This window comes from Prosopis cineraria, unplaced genomic scaffold (genome assembly GCF_029017545.1).
Source record: "Prosopis cineraria cultivar Desert tree isolate PC_DT_omini unplaced genomic scaffold, ASM2901754v1 PC6, whole genome shotgun sequence".
Taxonomy (NCBI): Eukaryota; Viridiplantae; Streptophyta; class Magnoliopsida; order Fabales; family Fabaceae; genus Prosopis; species Prosopis cineraria.
In genome coordinates, this window is record NW_026555337.1 from 3080426 (window position 1) to 3097021 (window position 16596).

Here is a 16596-nt window from a genome sequence, read left to right on the forward strand (position 1 = left end):
AAAAATTATTAAATATATAAACCATGTATCATATAAAAATTATTAAAATATAATATTAAAACTTATTTTTAATTATTATTTTTATTTAATAATAAAAAAATTAATTTTCAGGTTCTTATAATTTTCATCAATTTTGAATTAAGTTTTTGTGGTTTTTTAATGAAGTATTTAAATTTTAATCAATTAGATATATTAATTTTTAAGGATTAAAATCCTTCAATTTTTTCCTTTAAAAAAATAAAATTATGGACTTCTATATTTTTATTAAAATATTATATAACTTTAGAATTAACTACACAATTTTTATAACTCAAAATTTATATAATTATATTATTTTTTAAATAATTTTTTGTATAAAAAAATTATAAAAATTAATAAAAATTTTAACATTGTATAAAATCAAATTTTTTTTGCTTTTTCGACTAAATGTATTAATTAAATTTTTTATAAATTTTAAAAGTGTTTTTGTTAAAAAAATTAATTATTTATTAATAAATTAATCAAAAATATTTTATTAAAATAAAATAAATTACAAGAATCAAATTTAAAATCAATAAAAATTAAAAGGGTTTGCATATTAATTTTTTCTAATAATAATAATAATAATAATAATAATAATAATAAATGAGTATATAATATATATATTTAATAAAAAATAATATATATATATATTATATTTTATTATTTAAAAATATAAATACTAATAAGTGTATGGATATTAATTTGTTATACACACACATTTATTTATAATATATATACATATATTCTTATATATTATTATGGAAGGGGATTAGCAGACTGAGAAATGAGGAAAGCAAGGAGGGATTATTTTCTAAAGAAAAGAAAAGGTGGGAGTGGAACAATAAGATAAGTAGGTGACAGGTTATATTTATTTTTTTTTAAAAAATCATCTAACAAACAATTAGGCTTCATATATACCAAGTTGTGTGTCAGAATATTTTGAAAAATTGGTTTGGTTGATGTCAATTTTTGGATTGGTAGTATTTGGATAAATATTTTGTAAAGTGTAGTATTTGAGTAATTTTTATTCTTTGTTGTAGCATCTAGATAAATTTGCCAAGTTTTAGCATAACTTTTTCTTATCAGATGTTTGAATTAAGTGTTGCAATTTTCGATACTTGTAAAAGGGGGAAAAAAACTGTATTCGAGATTGTTTAGCTCGAAGGTAAGTGTGACTAATTAAATGCGAAGTCATCAAACAAGGCAATGAATCAGATTCACCCGTGGTTTAAACAAGGGTCCAGTGTCCGGCGCGAGCCGTAAACATGAAAAGAACGAACATTGATGCGTTTATAATAAGCACGTCTAATTTGTCACCCTGACTTTAGACCGATGCCCATTTTTGTTTTGCATTGTGCCCAAATAATCGTCGTGGTGCGACCCCACAGAGAATGTGATTGAATGATAGAGTGCTCCATTTTCAAATGATTATCAGGTTTCATAATGTTCCTATCATTTAGATTATTAGAAATCAATCAACGGGCTACCTGATCATCAATTATAAAAGAGCGAAAGCAGATCAAAAAGGCATGGCTTTGGGCTGGCTACCTGGAAGCCATCATCATTGCACTGGAGAAAAAGAAATGCTACAGCGGGCAAGAAAAGACAAAAAAGAAGAACAATAAAATAAAGATAAAGTGAGATGCGAAGTGCTCAACAAAGCATACAAAAAACCCCGGCATTGGCGGCTCCAATCAGTAGTACTGGAGTAGTAATCTCCCATTCAATATATACAGAGGGTATCAGCGAGCTCGCCTGGTCATTGCCCAGCCTTCGAATTCACTATCCTCTTTCTCCCTTCTCCTTTACCTTGCCTAGATCCAGGTTAGCTTCTTGCTATCTCCTCTGTCTTTTATCTCTTCGAACTCGTCTATGGAAGTCAGCTCCATAGGCTTGATTTTGGTGATAGCTTTGTGCACTTTGGTTGGTTGCTCAGTTTAAAGTTCGAAAAGAGGAATCTTTATTTTCCATTTCATTGTATTTGGTTTGCTGATGTCTTGTTTTCAGCTCTGAAAGTTATGACTAAATAAGTCTTTTTCATCTGGGAAGTCTACCAGACCTTCTTAAGAGCAGGGGCTTCTGCTTATTATTTATTATCCGTGAGGAATTCTACCACGTACTAGCTTTCATGGTTAGGCTTGGTCCTTTGGTTCGTCTGCCTTCTTCTCTCGGCGAACACATATGCACTGTTCTCAGTGAAAAACTGGCCATGCATGTATTATCTCTGTAGGATTTCATTGATGCTGTTTCGCTAGTAGCTTTATGCTTCTAACTATCGTGGCTCTACAGCTGTTCTTTTTCATCCCCCCATGTTTACATTTCGGGTTTTGTTTAAAGGTCTCATTGTGTGTGTGATTTTGTCCGTTGGCTTTGCCATGGTACCAAGTTTTTCCTCTGTGAGCAGGAGTGAGGACATTAACACGCTTGAGTAGTTAATAGGTTTATACATTCAGGGGGTTTTACTTTTCTCAAAATTAAATCCGGTTCTAGAAATCCGAAGGAATGTTCTACCCTATGGACTAGATTTCGATTTATTTACCTTAAATAGGTAAACTTATTTTGCAAGCTTGACTTTAAAAAGTCTTAGGTTTTTCCCAATTTTCTCATTAGAATTAGTCCCTTCTTCAGTCTATGGGCACTTTGATATCAAGTTTTTTTTTTTTTTAATTTGTGTTACTTAATAATGAGACTTAATGAAATTCTTGAATTGGCATTGATCTTTTGGAAATTTTATTCCCTGAACAGGCTGCCAATGCAACGAGTTCTCTTAGAGCTTGTTGTTGTAAAAATGAGACTTATAAGGTTGTAATTTGACAAGACAGCTGGATCAACAGGATGACAAGAAATATCCTGCTACTTGCACAATGATATCTGAGATTTGGTGTATGGAAAAATGAATATAATGGAAGAAATACAGTCTCAATCAGATAATTATAGGTCATCGTCATCATCAGCAAGCAGCCCAGCAAGCAGGGTGCCATCAAGTAACTTCTTTTACCTGCGTAAACCTGGTTCACTTAGACAACCTATTTCATTTGAGGATTCACCAGAGTGGGAAGATACTGATATCGGTGTTAGAGTTGAGGAAGGAGGTGACTCTATTAATGTTGCAACGACGCCAGCTTCTCCATCCCTTTCAAAGCTCAACAGTGGATCCTTGCCGTCCCCGCATCTACCAGATGGTGCAATTATTCCCAGAAAAATTGCCGGGGCTTCTGTTGTGTGGAAGGACTTGACTGTTATGATAAAGGGAAAACGGAAATACTCTGATAAGGTTGTCAAGAGTTCAACTGGTTATGCATTACCTGGAACAATGACAGTAATTATGGGTCCTGCAAAGTCCGGAAAGTCTACATTATTACGAGCTATTGCAGGTTTTGAAGCATGCTTACTTTGTCCTTCCTTAATAAACTTTCCATCTTGTTCATTGCTTATATACTTGAATGGTTAAAGCTAAAATGACTTTCTTTTTATATTAGGAAGATTGCATTCCTCAGCTAGGATTTATGGTGAGGTGTTTGTGAATGGAGCAAAATCACACATGCCTTATGGGTCGTATGTAAGTTCAGCATCTCACTTTGTTGAGTCTTCGATTTTTTTTCCCCATTGCATTGATGTTGTTCAATGATCAATCATAGTCTAATTATTCGTCATACTCATATATCATACTTTTATATGCTACATATATTCTAAGGTCAGAATCTTAATTGAAAAGTGGTGTGTTAGTTTCAATGTGTCCTTGCAACATTTTAGTTTTGGAATTAAGCATTTTTTATTCCTGTTTCTTATGTTATTATGCATTTTCCGTACCAACTGATCTGGCACATAGGAAAATTAATATAATGACCTCTCATCAAAGTAATTATGGTTTTATATACTCTTGTATTAACTTCTTGGCTGTTACCAAGGCTTTGCCTTACCTTGTACATATGTTTCTCTGGTTTGAATAAATATTCCCTTACTTCACCAAAAAAAAAAAAAAAATCCTGGCTATGATTAATTGGAACTTGGTTAACAATTACTTTTATCACATTTTCCTCATATGAGCCTATAGTCATTCCAAGAAATTTCTTCTGCTCTTGATTGTTTGTTTTAATTTTGCTTTTAATTTTTGCAGGGGTTTGTGGAGAGAGAGAATGTTCTGATTGGATCCCTCACTGTAAGGGAGTTTCTGTACTATTCAGCCCTACTTGAACTTCCTGGTTTCTTTTGTCAGAAAAAGAGTGTGGTAGAGGATGCCATCCATGCAATGTCTTTAGGTGACTATGCAAATAAACTTATTGGGGGACATTGCTATATGAAGGGTCTTCCTAATGGTGAGAGAAGACGTGTTAGCATTGCTAGGGAGCTTGTTATGAGACCACATGTCTTATTTATAGATGAGCCTCTTTATCATCTGGACAGGTGTTTATTTTAATTCTCTTGAGCTCTCTATTGCACTGATTTTCCCTGATCTATATTTGATGTGACACTTTTGAAAAATTCTAAAATTAGTTGCATCTATTCACTCTTACAACAATTCATAATTTGTAATTTCATTAGTAGTTTTGCAAGTATTAGTTGACATGCATTACTCTATAGGGGTTATGAAATGGCATTCCACAGTCTACATCTCTGGTATGCTCTATCTGGAAACTGTTTAAGTGACATGTTATTTCATCTATCCTAGTAGTTTTTCATGTGTTTCATGCAGCTCAAAATAATCCATGTTTGCTAGGGCCTAGGCCATAAAGTATGGAACCTTCTTGTAAATTACAGCTTCATTTTTTCACCCAAAAAAAAAAATTACAGCTTCATTTATTCCCCAACTTTTCGTATACATTGCATTCATGTTACATCTTTCAGGGACCTAACAACAGGAACTGCTTGGTCTATTTTCTGAGCATTGCGTCATAGTTATTCACGCACATGCCTTGTGGCTTATTTATTTGAGTGGTCCCCTTGTATTAACACAGGGTTTAAGATGAGTGGTATTGTTGTTCATAACTTATGAACGATGGGGCTCCGTACACTTTTTATATTTTGTATTGATATTGGTAATATTGATGATTCTTGTTATTTAATCAAATTCCTTCAGTGTCTCTGCGCTTTTGATGATGGTTACATTGAAGAAGCTTGCAAGCACTGGTTGCACTCTTATTTTCACCATTTATCAGAGTAGCACAGAAGTCTTTGGCCTTTTTGACCGAATTTGTCTGCTTTCAAATGGAAATACTCTTTTCTTTGGAGAAACATTAGCCTGCTTACAGGTAAACAGTACCATCTAGCTGATTGGATCTTCCACATGAAACTTGATTGAGAAACTAGTAAGAAATTACCAAATAAAATAAAAGGACTGAGGAGGCAGACATTGATTTTTATGCTTGATAGGGGTGCTATTTAGTAGTGTGAAGAAATGACATTGGAAGATGAATGTGCTGCTAGATTCATAATATCCTTTTCTTTCACCTCTTTGCTTTTAAATGGAATATTTATTTTATTCCTGACTGTTATAACTGTGTTAACGAAGCACTTCTCAAATGCTGGATTTCCCTGCCCAATCATGCAAAGTCCATCAGATCACTTTCTGCGCGCAATTAATACAGATTTCGACAGGATAATTGCAATGTGTAAAAACTGGCAGGTACTTGTTCCCGGTACACAATTCTCTCAGAATTTTCCTAATTTTTAGTCTGGTTGGTGTTACACCAGGTTAATAATATAAGAATTTTTGCACGCTAAACATAAATAGATATGCAACCTATATTTATACTTGAAATTATGTCGTGACTAGGGGAACCATTGCCAGATGATTAATCTGGTCAATGCTTCATTCTTCTCTTGTTGGTTAACCAGATTCAATGTTTATTTGATACCATATTAACTTTTGTCAATTGTCATCATAGCAGGATGAATTTTCCTCGGTGAACATGGACACTGCTGTTGCTATACGCACACTTGAAGCAACTTATAAAACATCTGCAGATGCTGCTGCTGTTGAAACTATGATTCTGAAACTCACTGAGAAAGTAAAGTTGCTAACATTTCGTTGAATATTGATTGAATTAATTTCCTATTCTTCTGGTGATTTAGCTTGGTAAAACTTATGGCTTAGCCTTCATTTATCAATACATATAGGTATTTGGTAATGATGCATTGGTGCTTGTTTTATCTTGATGCGGTCAAGTACATGCTCTACAGAAATATAGGGCTCGGAATGGGGCTTCATTTTAAACCATGTCATAAACTTGGCTAATAAGAGGGGTTATGTTTTTGTAAGTTGTCATATGCAGCAGTCTTTTTGCACCAACAGATTAGATAGCGTTCTCAATATTTGATGGTTGCAGATTGTTCCTACATGGCTTTTCTTTTATACTAATTTATTTAAGTGAAAAGTCAATAATTTAATTATTAGTATAATTTTTAAGTGGAGGTGCCTAGTTAGGAGGCTATGCCTTTAATCCAATCAAAGATACTTCTAGCATGTCAACAAGTGTCCCAATTGGTTCAGAGGAGTATCCCCAGTTCTCCTTACTGAGAATAGGTGCTTCCACATAGTAGAATGGAAATTTTCCTTTTCTAAATTTGCTGCGTTAATTATGATTTCCTCCTTATAAGCTCATCATAATTAATAATGAGTTCTTCTGGCAAAAATGAGGCAACTACTTCGTTTTGATGCATATACTAATTATGAGAAAACGATCAGATAGACAAGTAACACACCCTCTAGTCTTGATGTTTGTGTGACTGCATTTAATGGGAGCTACTGTTAGAATTTCCTTTTACATGTTTTTGAAAAGATGCTTATTTCCCAGGAAGGTCCAGGTCTCAAAAGCAAGGGTAAAGCTAGCATAGCTACCCGAATAGCAGTTTTGACGTGGAGGTCTTTATTAATTATGTCAAGGGAGTGGAAATATTACTGGCTTCGCCTTATTCTTTACATGCTTCTCACGCTCTGTATTGGCACTGTATTCTCTGGTTTGGGGCATTCTCTGTCGTCAGTTGTGGTGAGTCTCAGTGATGTAATTACATTTTATCTTTCATTTGCTGCTTTTGTTATGTTTTGCACATATTAGGCTGCACGTCTTTAATTTTTTGCATTGCAGACAAGAGTTGCAGCAATTTTTGTATTTGTATCATTCTGCTCACTTTTAAGCATTGCTGGGTTGCCTGCACTGAAGAGAGAAATTAAGGTAATCTTATTGCTACTTGCCTACAACGATTACCTTACAACAATTTGAAAGTTTTAGTTTGGTGTCATGTATTATGCATAAACGAAAGCATAATTTGTACATATGGGATGTACTTAGAAATTGTTCAGCATATGCCCCCCTTGTTTGATGCCATGTTATATGCAGACAATAATCACGCACTTTTAATACATGAATTATATGGAGCTTGCTCAATTGAAATTTAGAAGACTAGAAGCCTTACAATTCTCAAATGCATACTTTTGTTCTTTTCTCCAGGAAAGAATTGCTGGGCTGAGAATCCCTTATTACAATTTATGGCTTACAATTTAGTTTTAAGCTGTACTGCTGATTTCATGAAAAGCTTGACTTTTGGCTATGGATCCTGACTCTGTATGCAAAGCTTAATATTCACACTATCTTATCATGATCACTTGCTTAAGAACTGCAAGTTTTGTGAAATACTATGATATAGAAAATAGAAAAGAGAGAGAGAAGAGTAGAGAGGAATTGAGAGAAAAGAAATGGGGGGGGGGGAACGAGATAACCACACCGAGACAGAGAAAAGAAATAGGTTCTGATCAAGTAATCTCCATGAACATCCATAGACCATATTACAAGGGGGAATGTCCTAGTATTTATGGGAGTCTAGGAGATGCTGGGTAAACAATTAAAAGCCATAAAAGACATTATTACCCTCAACAATAATCACTACCTGAAAAACATGCCATTTTCATATCAATACCCCCTTCCAAGAGACCCTTGTCCTCAAGGGTCAAGAACAGCAAAATCACAAGGTGCAAATTCAAAATCAGATAGAAGAACTTATGCTTTGGAAGTCTGAAAAACCCTCGGGAAATGTAAAATGATGATTGATTTTCTGAGTCCTTTGACTTGATCATTCACTGAAAATAACGTTAGCCCAAGCTTTCAGTTTCGTCCTTTTCCTTCTTTCTTGTTTCAAAAAGCTGGTACCATTCTTGTGCCATAAGACCTGTGCCCTTGACCTTTTTTGACACATTACAGCTGCAACACAGAACCCATTGACAGCCTCATATCTGCAGTACGTTTTTTCAGTATCTGATGCATTGCCATACCTGAATAATACCCAGCCATGTGAAACCAAAGGAAAAATATTTTTGTTCTTAAGTTGTCTTACCATGCCACATAACCCTAGTACCTGGCGTCATTGAGACGCAACTATACCCATATCTCTTGACTTGTGAGACCTCATGAGTATGAGAACTAGCAATGAAAGAGTCTTGGCCAACAGAATCTTGCACTAAATCCTCTACATTAGTGCTACAGGTAGTGTTGAGATTACCATTTGCTGCTATGGATTCTTGGCCCTTCTTGAAATCACCACCATGCTCTTCTTGGGAGGAGACTAGACAAGACTCACTATCTTTTGGAGCAGCAGATAGTTCTTGCTCATCAATGAACTCATTTGGGCATGGTGGGATGGGAACTAAACCAAACCTATCTTCTTCAACAGAAGTAACTGGGGCATCATCCAAGAATGATTCTTGCCGCAACAATTTTCTTAACTCTGCCGCATCTTCCCTTGTAGATCTCAACTTTTTAAGCTCTACTGCTACATTTTTAAGCTCCATTATTATATGAAAAAGTTATTTCATCTCGATGCCGAGGATAACCAGGCTCTGATACCATTGATATAGAACATAGAAAATAAAGTAGAAGAGAGAGAGAAGAGTAGAGAGGAATTAGAGAAAAGAAATAGGGGGGGAGAGAGAACGATATAACCAGAGAGGGAAAAGAAATCAATTCTGATAAACTAATCTCCATTAACATCCACAGACCATATTACAAGAGGGAATGTCCTAGTATTTATAGGACTCTAGGAAATGCTGGGTAAACAATTAAAAGCCGTAAAAGACATTATTACCCTTAACAACAAATAACTACCTAAAGGACATGCTATTTATTATTTTTCATATCAATACCCTTCCAATAGACCCTTGTCCTCAAGGGTCAAGAACAGCAAAATCCTAAGGTACAAATTCAATAAGAAAATCATTAAGATTTAATTAGGGTTTAAATAGATTTAGATATGATTTATGATTTAAATAGGAGTTAGAAAGGATTTGATATTTAATTATATTATTATTATGTTAGTAGGATTTGGATAGATTAGGATTATATTGATATGATAACAATGCCTATAAATAAGAGGTAGTAGAGTACTTAATTTCTGACTTTGATTTCCAATGAGAATTACATATTTAGATTTGCTCTCTTTATCTCTCTGTTTCGTTTCTCTATTACCCCCTCTCTTTTCAATCTATAACAGTGGTATCAAAGTCAACGAATCCTCAGCCATGGCATTCCATTCATTTTGAAATGAAAATGAAGATGACCACTAGACGTGGCTTCATCAGTAGGGGAGTGTGGAAGAATTCAATGAATTCTATGGTAGCCATACCAGTCAATTGAAATCGCATGAAAAATATTTGGTACTTGAGTATTTGGCTAGGCTTATGCTAGAACTTGTAGAACAAATGTGTCTCTTCAAACCAAGAATAATACAAGAAGCTAGAAGTCTTGCAAGATTGCAAGAAATCATGCTAATGCATCAAGCAAAAAAGAAGGCATGGGCACTTCAAGATATTTATAGGTCACGAGTTTTTGGAGAAGGATCAAATGAAGATGCCTCTATAAGATTGTGAGAATCAATGCTTCAAGAATGACCTTAGCAATAATGGGGATCCCGAAAATATGACCATTGCAGTTGAAGCTGGGTCGGTCTTGCCATTAACTCAAGATATGTATCTAGTGTTGCAAGAAGGTTCTGTCATTCGAGAAAAGAGTAGGTCTTGTTTGATGACCAGTGCCCAAGAAAATTGTGATAGTGTTATCAAGAACATCCAAGAACTCCAAGTAGTTGATGGTTATGTCAAGTCAACACAAATTCCGTCAATCATGGGTCCTAAGATTCTTTTGTAGTTAGTGGTTGCAGTCTACCATCTATTCTAAGTTCTTTATTAGCACATATTCTCCAAACTCAATCACCGTTACCCTCTACTTTGCTGATGAAAATGCATATCTCCGCTTCTTCCTTGTCGCCAGTGCTCATTCTTGTTTTGACTTCATTTAGAGGCAATTTAATTAGGATGCTTTGGGGGTCTAGTTTGATATAATATTCTGACTACTTGACCCTTGAGGGAAAGGGTCTTTTAGGAGAGGGGTATTGTTACGTAATTATAATAAATAAGAAAATAATTAAGATTTAATTAGGCTTTAAATAGATTTTGATTACTTAAATAGATTTAGATATGATTTTTGATTCAAATAGGATTTGATATTTAACTATATTATTGTTATATTAGTAGGATTTGGATAGTTTAGGGTGTATATATATATATATTCATATGACAATAATGCCTATGAATAAGTGGCAGTAGAGTATCTAATTTCAGATTTTTGATTTCCAATGAGAATTACATATTCGATTTGCTCTCTTTATCTCTCTGTTTCCTTTCTTTATTTCCCTTCTCTTTCTCTCTCTTTCCCATCTAAATTCTATAACATACTATGCAACTTAGATATGGACGACGACAACAGCAATAAGTTTTATCCTACTAAATTGGGGTTGGCTACAGGAATTGTATGATATTATGTTTTACCAACAACTAAATCTCTTGATATATTTTTTACTAAGAGGTCTTGTTCAGTAATTTCTTTGAGTGTTGTTTTTCATCTTCCCTTACCTCTCTTTACTGGACTCAAAACTTGGCTCCAAACCACCTAAATCTAGTTCTCACCATTTTCTACAACTCAGATAAGTACATGTAACTGAATAATTCTGGGACAGATTAATTCAACTGAGACTCTCATGAAAGCTTTAGAAACTCATGATGTCAACAAAATATTGTTATCTCATTAGCTCATGAAATTTGTTGTAACTGTGTGATTATGGGAATTTCTGTAAATATAGAGTGCATTAAATTAAGTCATACAATGTTCCAAGGATAGTAAAGTGCTAGTATCTATAGTTTCTATGGACTTACTTTAAAGTAGAACAAGCACTCTATACTTATTAGCAGTAAACATGAAGGGGGAAAGATGTTTTACATGCTTTTAAGTCTTTCATTGCTACTGCTGCTGTTATTGGCATTGTTAGTGCTGACTTTATCAAGGCTTAGATTTTTTATTCAATCGTACCATTTTACTCTCTAGACCTTCTCAAGGGAATAAACCATTTGCTGTTTTGCAGATATATGCCTGTGAAGAATCGAACCAGCACTCAAGTGCATTAGTTTTTTCACTCGGGCAACTCTTCTCCAGCATTCCATTCCTGTTTCTCATATCGATTTCATCCAGTCTCGTCTTCTATTTCATGATAGGGCTGCAAGATGAGTTCAGCTTGTTGATGTACTTTGTGCTGAACTTTTTCATGACTCTGTTGGTGAATGAAGGACTTATGCTAGTCGTCTCTACTATATGGGAAGAAGTTTTTTGGAGTGTATTGACACTGTTGTGCATACATGTGAGCACCATTGCCTGCCGATCATTTTTGTTGTTAAATACTGCAGAACTTAAATGCTGCTCAATTAGTTTATATCTTATGGCATGAGCTATGAACTTAGGCACAGTCAATTATCAAGCATTACCTGAACTAACCTTCAACGCAAATCTATTCTGATTCAGGTGGTCATGATCCTTTCTGCTGGGTATTTTAGAATTCGAGATGCCATGCCTGGACCCGTTTGGATGTATCCAATGTCTTATATAGCCTTCCATACGTATTCAATCCAGGCAAGTAGATGTGTTATGGTTGTATCTCCCGCATGTTGCTGTTGGAAAATTTTCTTTTGAACAGGCTGGCTTGTTTATGACATCTTTACTTTTCAGATGGGGCTTTTCTTGAAACTATTAGTGCATTCATGTTTGTAGGGGCTATTGGAGAATGAGTATCTAGGCACATCTTTTGCCGTTGGGCAGGTAAGGACAATATCTGGCTTTCAAGCCCTCCAAAGTGCTTACGATATCTCCCCTGACAGTAATTCCAAGTGGAAGAATTTGCTGGTTTTGTTTCTTATGGCGGTTGTTTATCGAATTTTAAATTTTTTGATGTTATGTTTCTGTATGGGTAGAAAAATATCCATGTTCAGAAGCTTTCAGTGTAATCGAGATACCACAAATACAAGATGAATTATTGTTCCTGGGAACCTATCAAATCATTTTGTGAACTCATCTTGAAAACTGAGGTGCAAATATGAAGTTTCTTGGTCAATACAGCAATAAATATTCAGAGACAATCTTTACCTCGGAACTTGAAACTTTTCCATGAAAATTGTCCTCTTATGTGCTGTTGTATTCCTTGCTTCATCTTGGATTGCGGCCACTGAATATTTGACCTTTTTTTGGAACATCATTGCTTGGGAGGGGAAGTACTAAAGGTTGCTTTAGGCATGTTAGTTTGATTCAGTTAACTATTGCTCTGAAGTACTCAGGCTTGGTTTTGACAGCTACCAAAGTGACGATCATCTTTGCACAGACCGGGAGCCAAATGTTTACTGGGAAAACATAGTTAACGGCTTACTCTCGATTCCATTACGCTGAACACTTGAATGAAAATTTACCGGCTCTTTTATAATTAGATAATTAATTAGTGTAACCTAGATCCTCTAGGAAATAAAAGAACAAAGTGCGGATTGATTGTTGTAAAGTTTTGTTTAGCATACGGGTCTTATATTAAAAGTCTGTCTATGGCCGAAAAAGAAAAATAAAGTTCATGGGGATGATTGATGTGAAAATTTTAAGATGTGAATCAATGATGTCTTTGAAGATGGCAGCGATTCTCTTCCCTTCCCTTATTGTCCTCTTAACTTCTTTTCCCACTTTAATTATTAGGTTAGGATTTAAATGGTTTAGATCTGATTTTTTATAAAATTATTATTAAAATGTTAAATTATAAAAAAAATGGAGGAAAAACACTATTTTTTTCACTGCATTTTGTTTGAGTTTTGATATGGGTTTTTATTTTTTATTTTTGGTATTTCAAGTCCTTACATTTTTTTCCATCTATAACATTAGTTTTTGCATTTTAAAGAAATATTGATGTGACACAAACAATATTAATAATATTAATATGTTAATTAAGAACATTAATTTTGTGCTTACATATCAAAATGAGACTAACATGAAAATTTTAATGAGATTTTTTAAAAAAAAACCTGTGTGGGATTTGTGCATTTTATTAATCATTTAAAGAGTTTAGGTCAATTTTTTTTTCATTTAATGTAGATTTTTTTTTAATTTTTTGCTTATTAAAAAATTCTATGTCAGTATTAATTTGATACATGAGCATAAAATGAATTGTTAACACCATTTGAGTTATATCAACATCTTTTTAAAAATATAAGAATCAATATTGTAGACCAAAGAAATATAGGGATATAGAATATTAAAAGTAAAATATAAAAACTTAAATCAAAGTTTAAGAAAAGTACAGAGACGAAAAGTAGTGTTATCCTAAAATATAAATAATAAAATTAAAGTTTAATATGAACAATTAAAAAATATAATAAACATAAAATATTTTATAAGAAATTAAATCTAAACAATTTGAATTTTGACTTAATGATTTAAAATTGGGAAGTAGAGGTGAAGAGGATGGGAAGGAAGAGAAGAGGATCATTTCCCTTCTTGAACTCCCAAAATTGCTATGAACTGCCACACCCTAAATAAAGAATTTTAATGGAATTATGAGTATACTTTGGAGAAATTTTTTAATGAACCTAATACACTATGTCATTCATGATTTATTCAAAAAAAGCATAACATTGAAATGATATTAATTTTAAAATTAAATAATATTAATAGATATATAAAAAGTAAAAAATTAAATAAACATTTTATTATAAAAATAAAATTATTAAAAATAATGACATATAAAGTTTTATTTAATTGTATGGGTGTAATTTTATTCGACGGATTAGGGCTTCCGCGCAAGAGTTCCTCGTATATTTTGATACAACTATGAGTATCCCCTATTGATACTAATTCCCCTTGAAAGACGAAAGCTAAAAAGTCAAAAAAAATTTCAACTCCATGTACAAGAGTTGAATGCTATATTGATAAAGAAATTTAATTTGCTTCTCCCACAAAAAAGGTGTTGCATGCTGGTAAATGGACCTCTCCAATTTTCCCTCGCGACTAAACAAGATCTAAGAAAATTGCTTTCATGTGTAATCAGTGACCATTGGACGTGTTTTGCTATGAGATGCAGACTTTGGTCTCGAGATCCCTGATGAAGCATTCCATATTTCTGTTAGAAGATCCATTGGTCATCAACGCATCCTTCAATGTCTTCTTCATCTCTCTTACAGCACTCTTGAACTCTGCCCCCGATTTCTCATCCATCAAGCGGCTCACATTCTCCGACACCTCCTCCTTCCTGATCAGCCAACATCGATCGCCCAAGTTGATCCCAATCCCCCAGTCATCGACCACTAACTTCCGATTGGTGAACTGATCAGTCAACAGTGGGAAGCACAGCAGAGGAACCTCGCTCCATATGCACTCCAATATCGAATTCCACCCGCAATGAGTCAAAAACCCTCCGATAGCCAAGTGAGTCAACACCTCGATTTGACTACACCAAGGTATGATCATCGCACGGCCACGAACTGCCTCTTCAAATCCAACGGGCAGAGGATGCTGATCTTCGGAGCTCACGACATCGGGTCGGAGCACCCAGATAAAATTGACGTTGGTAAGCAAAAAAAGGCCGTTAGCAATCTCCAAGAGGTCGCGTTTGGCGATATGGACAGTGCTACCGAAAGAAATGTACAAGATAGAGGCATGAGGCTTGGAATCGAGCCATTGGCTACAGTCGGATTCGAACTAGAGGCTGGTGGGCACGGTGCTCTTAGTGAAGCCAAGTGGGAAGATAGGTCCGACGGCGTAGAACGGGATACAGGCTCGCAAAGCGTAGATGGTGTGGTGCTCCAGCTCTTGAACTGTATTGCAGAGAACAAAATCTGCACCCGTGACTTCAATGAAGGCCTTGAATATTATTTGGTGGCACACTGTGGATGTGTCCTTTTCTTGAAGATACGACATCGTGTCCTTGGGATGGATGGCTTTCACGCCCGATATGTAATCAATAAAATCTTCGCGAGTGTCTGTACATTCATGAGGTTTATAAGCAAGAATAATGAGAGAATCTAGTGCAGAATCACAAAGTTAGCATTAAGCTACATTCATGAGGTTATATCTGTTTCTCCCATTAATAAATATACGGATGATGGATGCCGGATGCTGTGAACAGTTGTGACTTATGCGGGAAGACGTGTATGGAAGAGATTAGGGGGAGAGAAGGTATGTACCCTGGCAAGCAAAATGACCATTCTTTCTGAGAAAGCTCATGTGGTAGTAGAGAGAGAAGACCAACGCGGGTTCCGTCTAGAAGGAAACATAGAGGAGGCCAAACTTCTTGGCAATTGAGGACGGCCACACGAAGAAAGTGTCGGTAATCAAGCACGTGACTGGCGGCACAGACTGCTTCACAAGCTTGGCGACGAGCTCTTCCACGTGAGCCGAGAACACATGCAACATGGATTGCATAAATTGCTCATGATGGAGGGAGCGGTCGAACTGCACCGTAAGGCCATCAGAAATGGTGGTGTAGCGTATGTCGAAGCCAGAATCTCGGAAGGAGGCGAAGATGTCATCCTTGTGGTGGGAAGAGCTTGCCCTGGAGGTGTGGTGGTGGATGGAGTAGGTGTTAACGAAGGTGATGACGAAGCCACACGATACGAGCTTGATGGCGAGATGGACGGAGGGGATTACGTGACCCAGAGTAGGGTAAGCGAAAAGAATGGCGTGAGGTGGGTGTTGTGAGTTTGGGAATGCCATGCTGTGTGATATTTTTAATTTCTTTAGCTTGCAGTGGCCACCTAGTTGGGTTTTCATTATAAGGAGTGATGGCTGCTCCGGCAGCAACTAGCAAAGCAAGTGAGGTGGATTCCTTGTGGATCTGACATTTATAGAATAATTAAATCGTGGTTGTTGCATGTGGATACATCTGGAATACCCATAAAATATGTGCTGCAGGAACTATCACTCGAATTATTAAATCATAATTTGTTTGCTGAATGATATGAAATCTACTATAAATATCATCGTACAACTATTTTATAAGCACGTGATGTTCTCCCTTTTCATGCATTATAATAATTGTGCTGTCTATATTCTCGGATGTTTATATTGTCAGTCTGTGTTTGGTAAAGTTAATTGCTGGGTTCTGTCACTTACATTTCAATCGTGAAATTATCCATTGAAATTGTCTAATTCTATGAAAGCTCTGTATTGCCACTACTTTAAAAGTTATCCTCCTTCAATAATTATAAAAAAAATTAAAAATTTCACAATGAGAAAT

General features: G+C 35.2%; 2 protein-coding genes across 3 annotated transcripts; one reads left to right on the top strand and one right to left on the bottom strand.

Moving 5' to 3' along the window:
* Nucleotides 1-1581: 1581 nt before the first annotated feature.
* LOC129313592 (ABC transporter G family member 3-like) lies at nt 1582-12483 on the top strand. 2 transcript variants are annotated; one of them, XM_054956836.1, is made up of 12 exons: nt 1582-1845; nt 2767-3395; nt 3501-3580; nt 4139-4425; nt 5099-5270; nt 5531-5644; nt 5907-6029; nt 6816-7007; nt 7107-7193; nt 11425-11697; nt 11859-11966; nt 12105-12483. In XM_054956836.1, exons 2-12 carry the CDS (start codon nt 2915-2917, stop codon nt 12360-12362), a joined length of 2175 nt encoding a protein of 724 aa, XP_054812811.1. In that variant the 5' UTR covers nt 1582-1845; nt 2767-2914; the 3' UTR covers nt 12363-12483. The 2 variants fall into 2 exon arrangements, with proteins under 2 accessions (XP_054812811.1, XP_054812812.1); XM_054956837.1 differs by having other exon boundaries at nt 1585-1845; nt 5910-6029.
* A 1723-nt stretch (nt 12484-14206) lies between these two features.
* Nucleotides 14207-16177, bottom strand: LOC129312646 (UDP-glycosyltransferase 86A2). Its single transcript, XM_054955323.1, is given in 2 exon segments — nt 14207-15340; nt 15545-16177. Coding segments are annotated over 2 exon segments (1497 nt in total). The 5' UTR covers nt 16131-16177; the 3' UTR covers nt 14207-14429.
* Between the last annotated feature and the right edge of the window lie 419 nt (nt 16178-16596).

Bases quoted from the DNA above. Each gene is read 5' to 3' on its own strand.
- LOC129313592 (XM_054956836.1), top strand. From the start codon at position 2,915: ATGAATATAATGGAAGAAATACAGTCTCAATCAGATAATTATAGGTCA. The intron at 5,645-5,906 runs GTACTTGTTCCC...TTGTCATCATAG, and splicing joins CAATGTGTAAAAACTGGCAG to CAGGATGAATTTTCCTCGGT. The intron at 7,194-11,424 runs GTAATCTTATTG...GCTGTTTTGCAG, and splicing joins CACTGAAGAGAGAAATTAAG to ATATATGCCTGTGAAGAATC.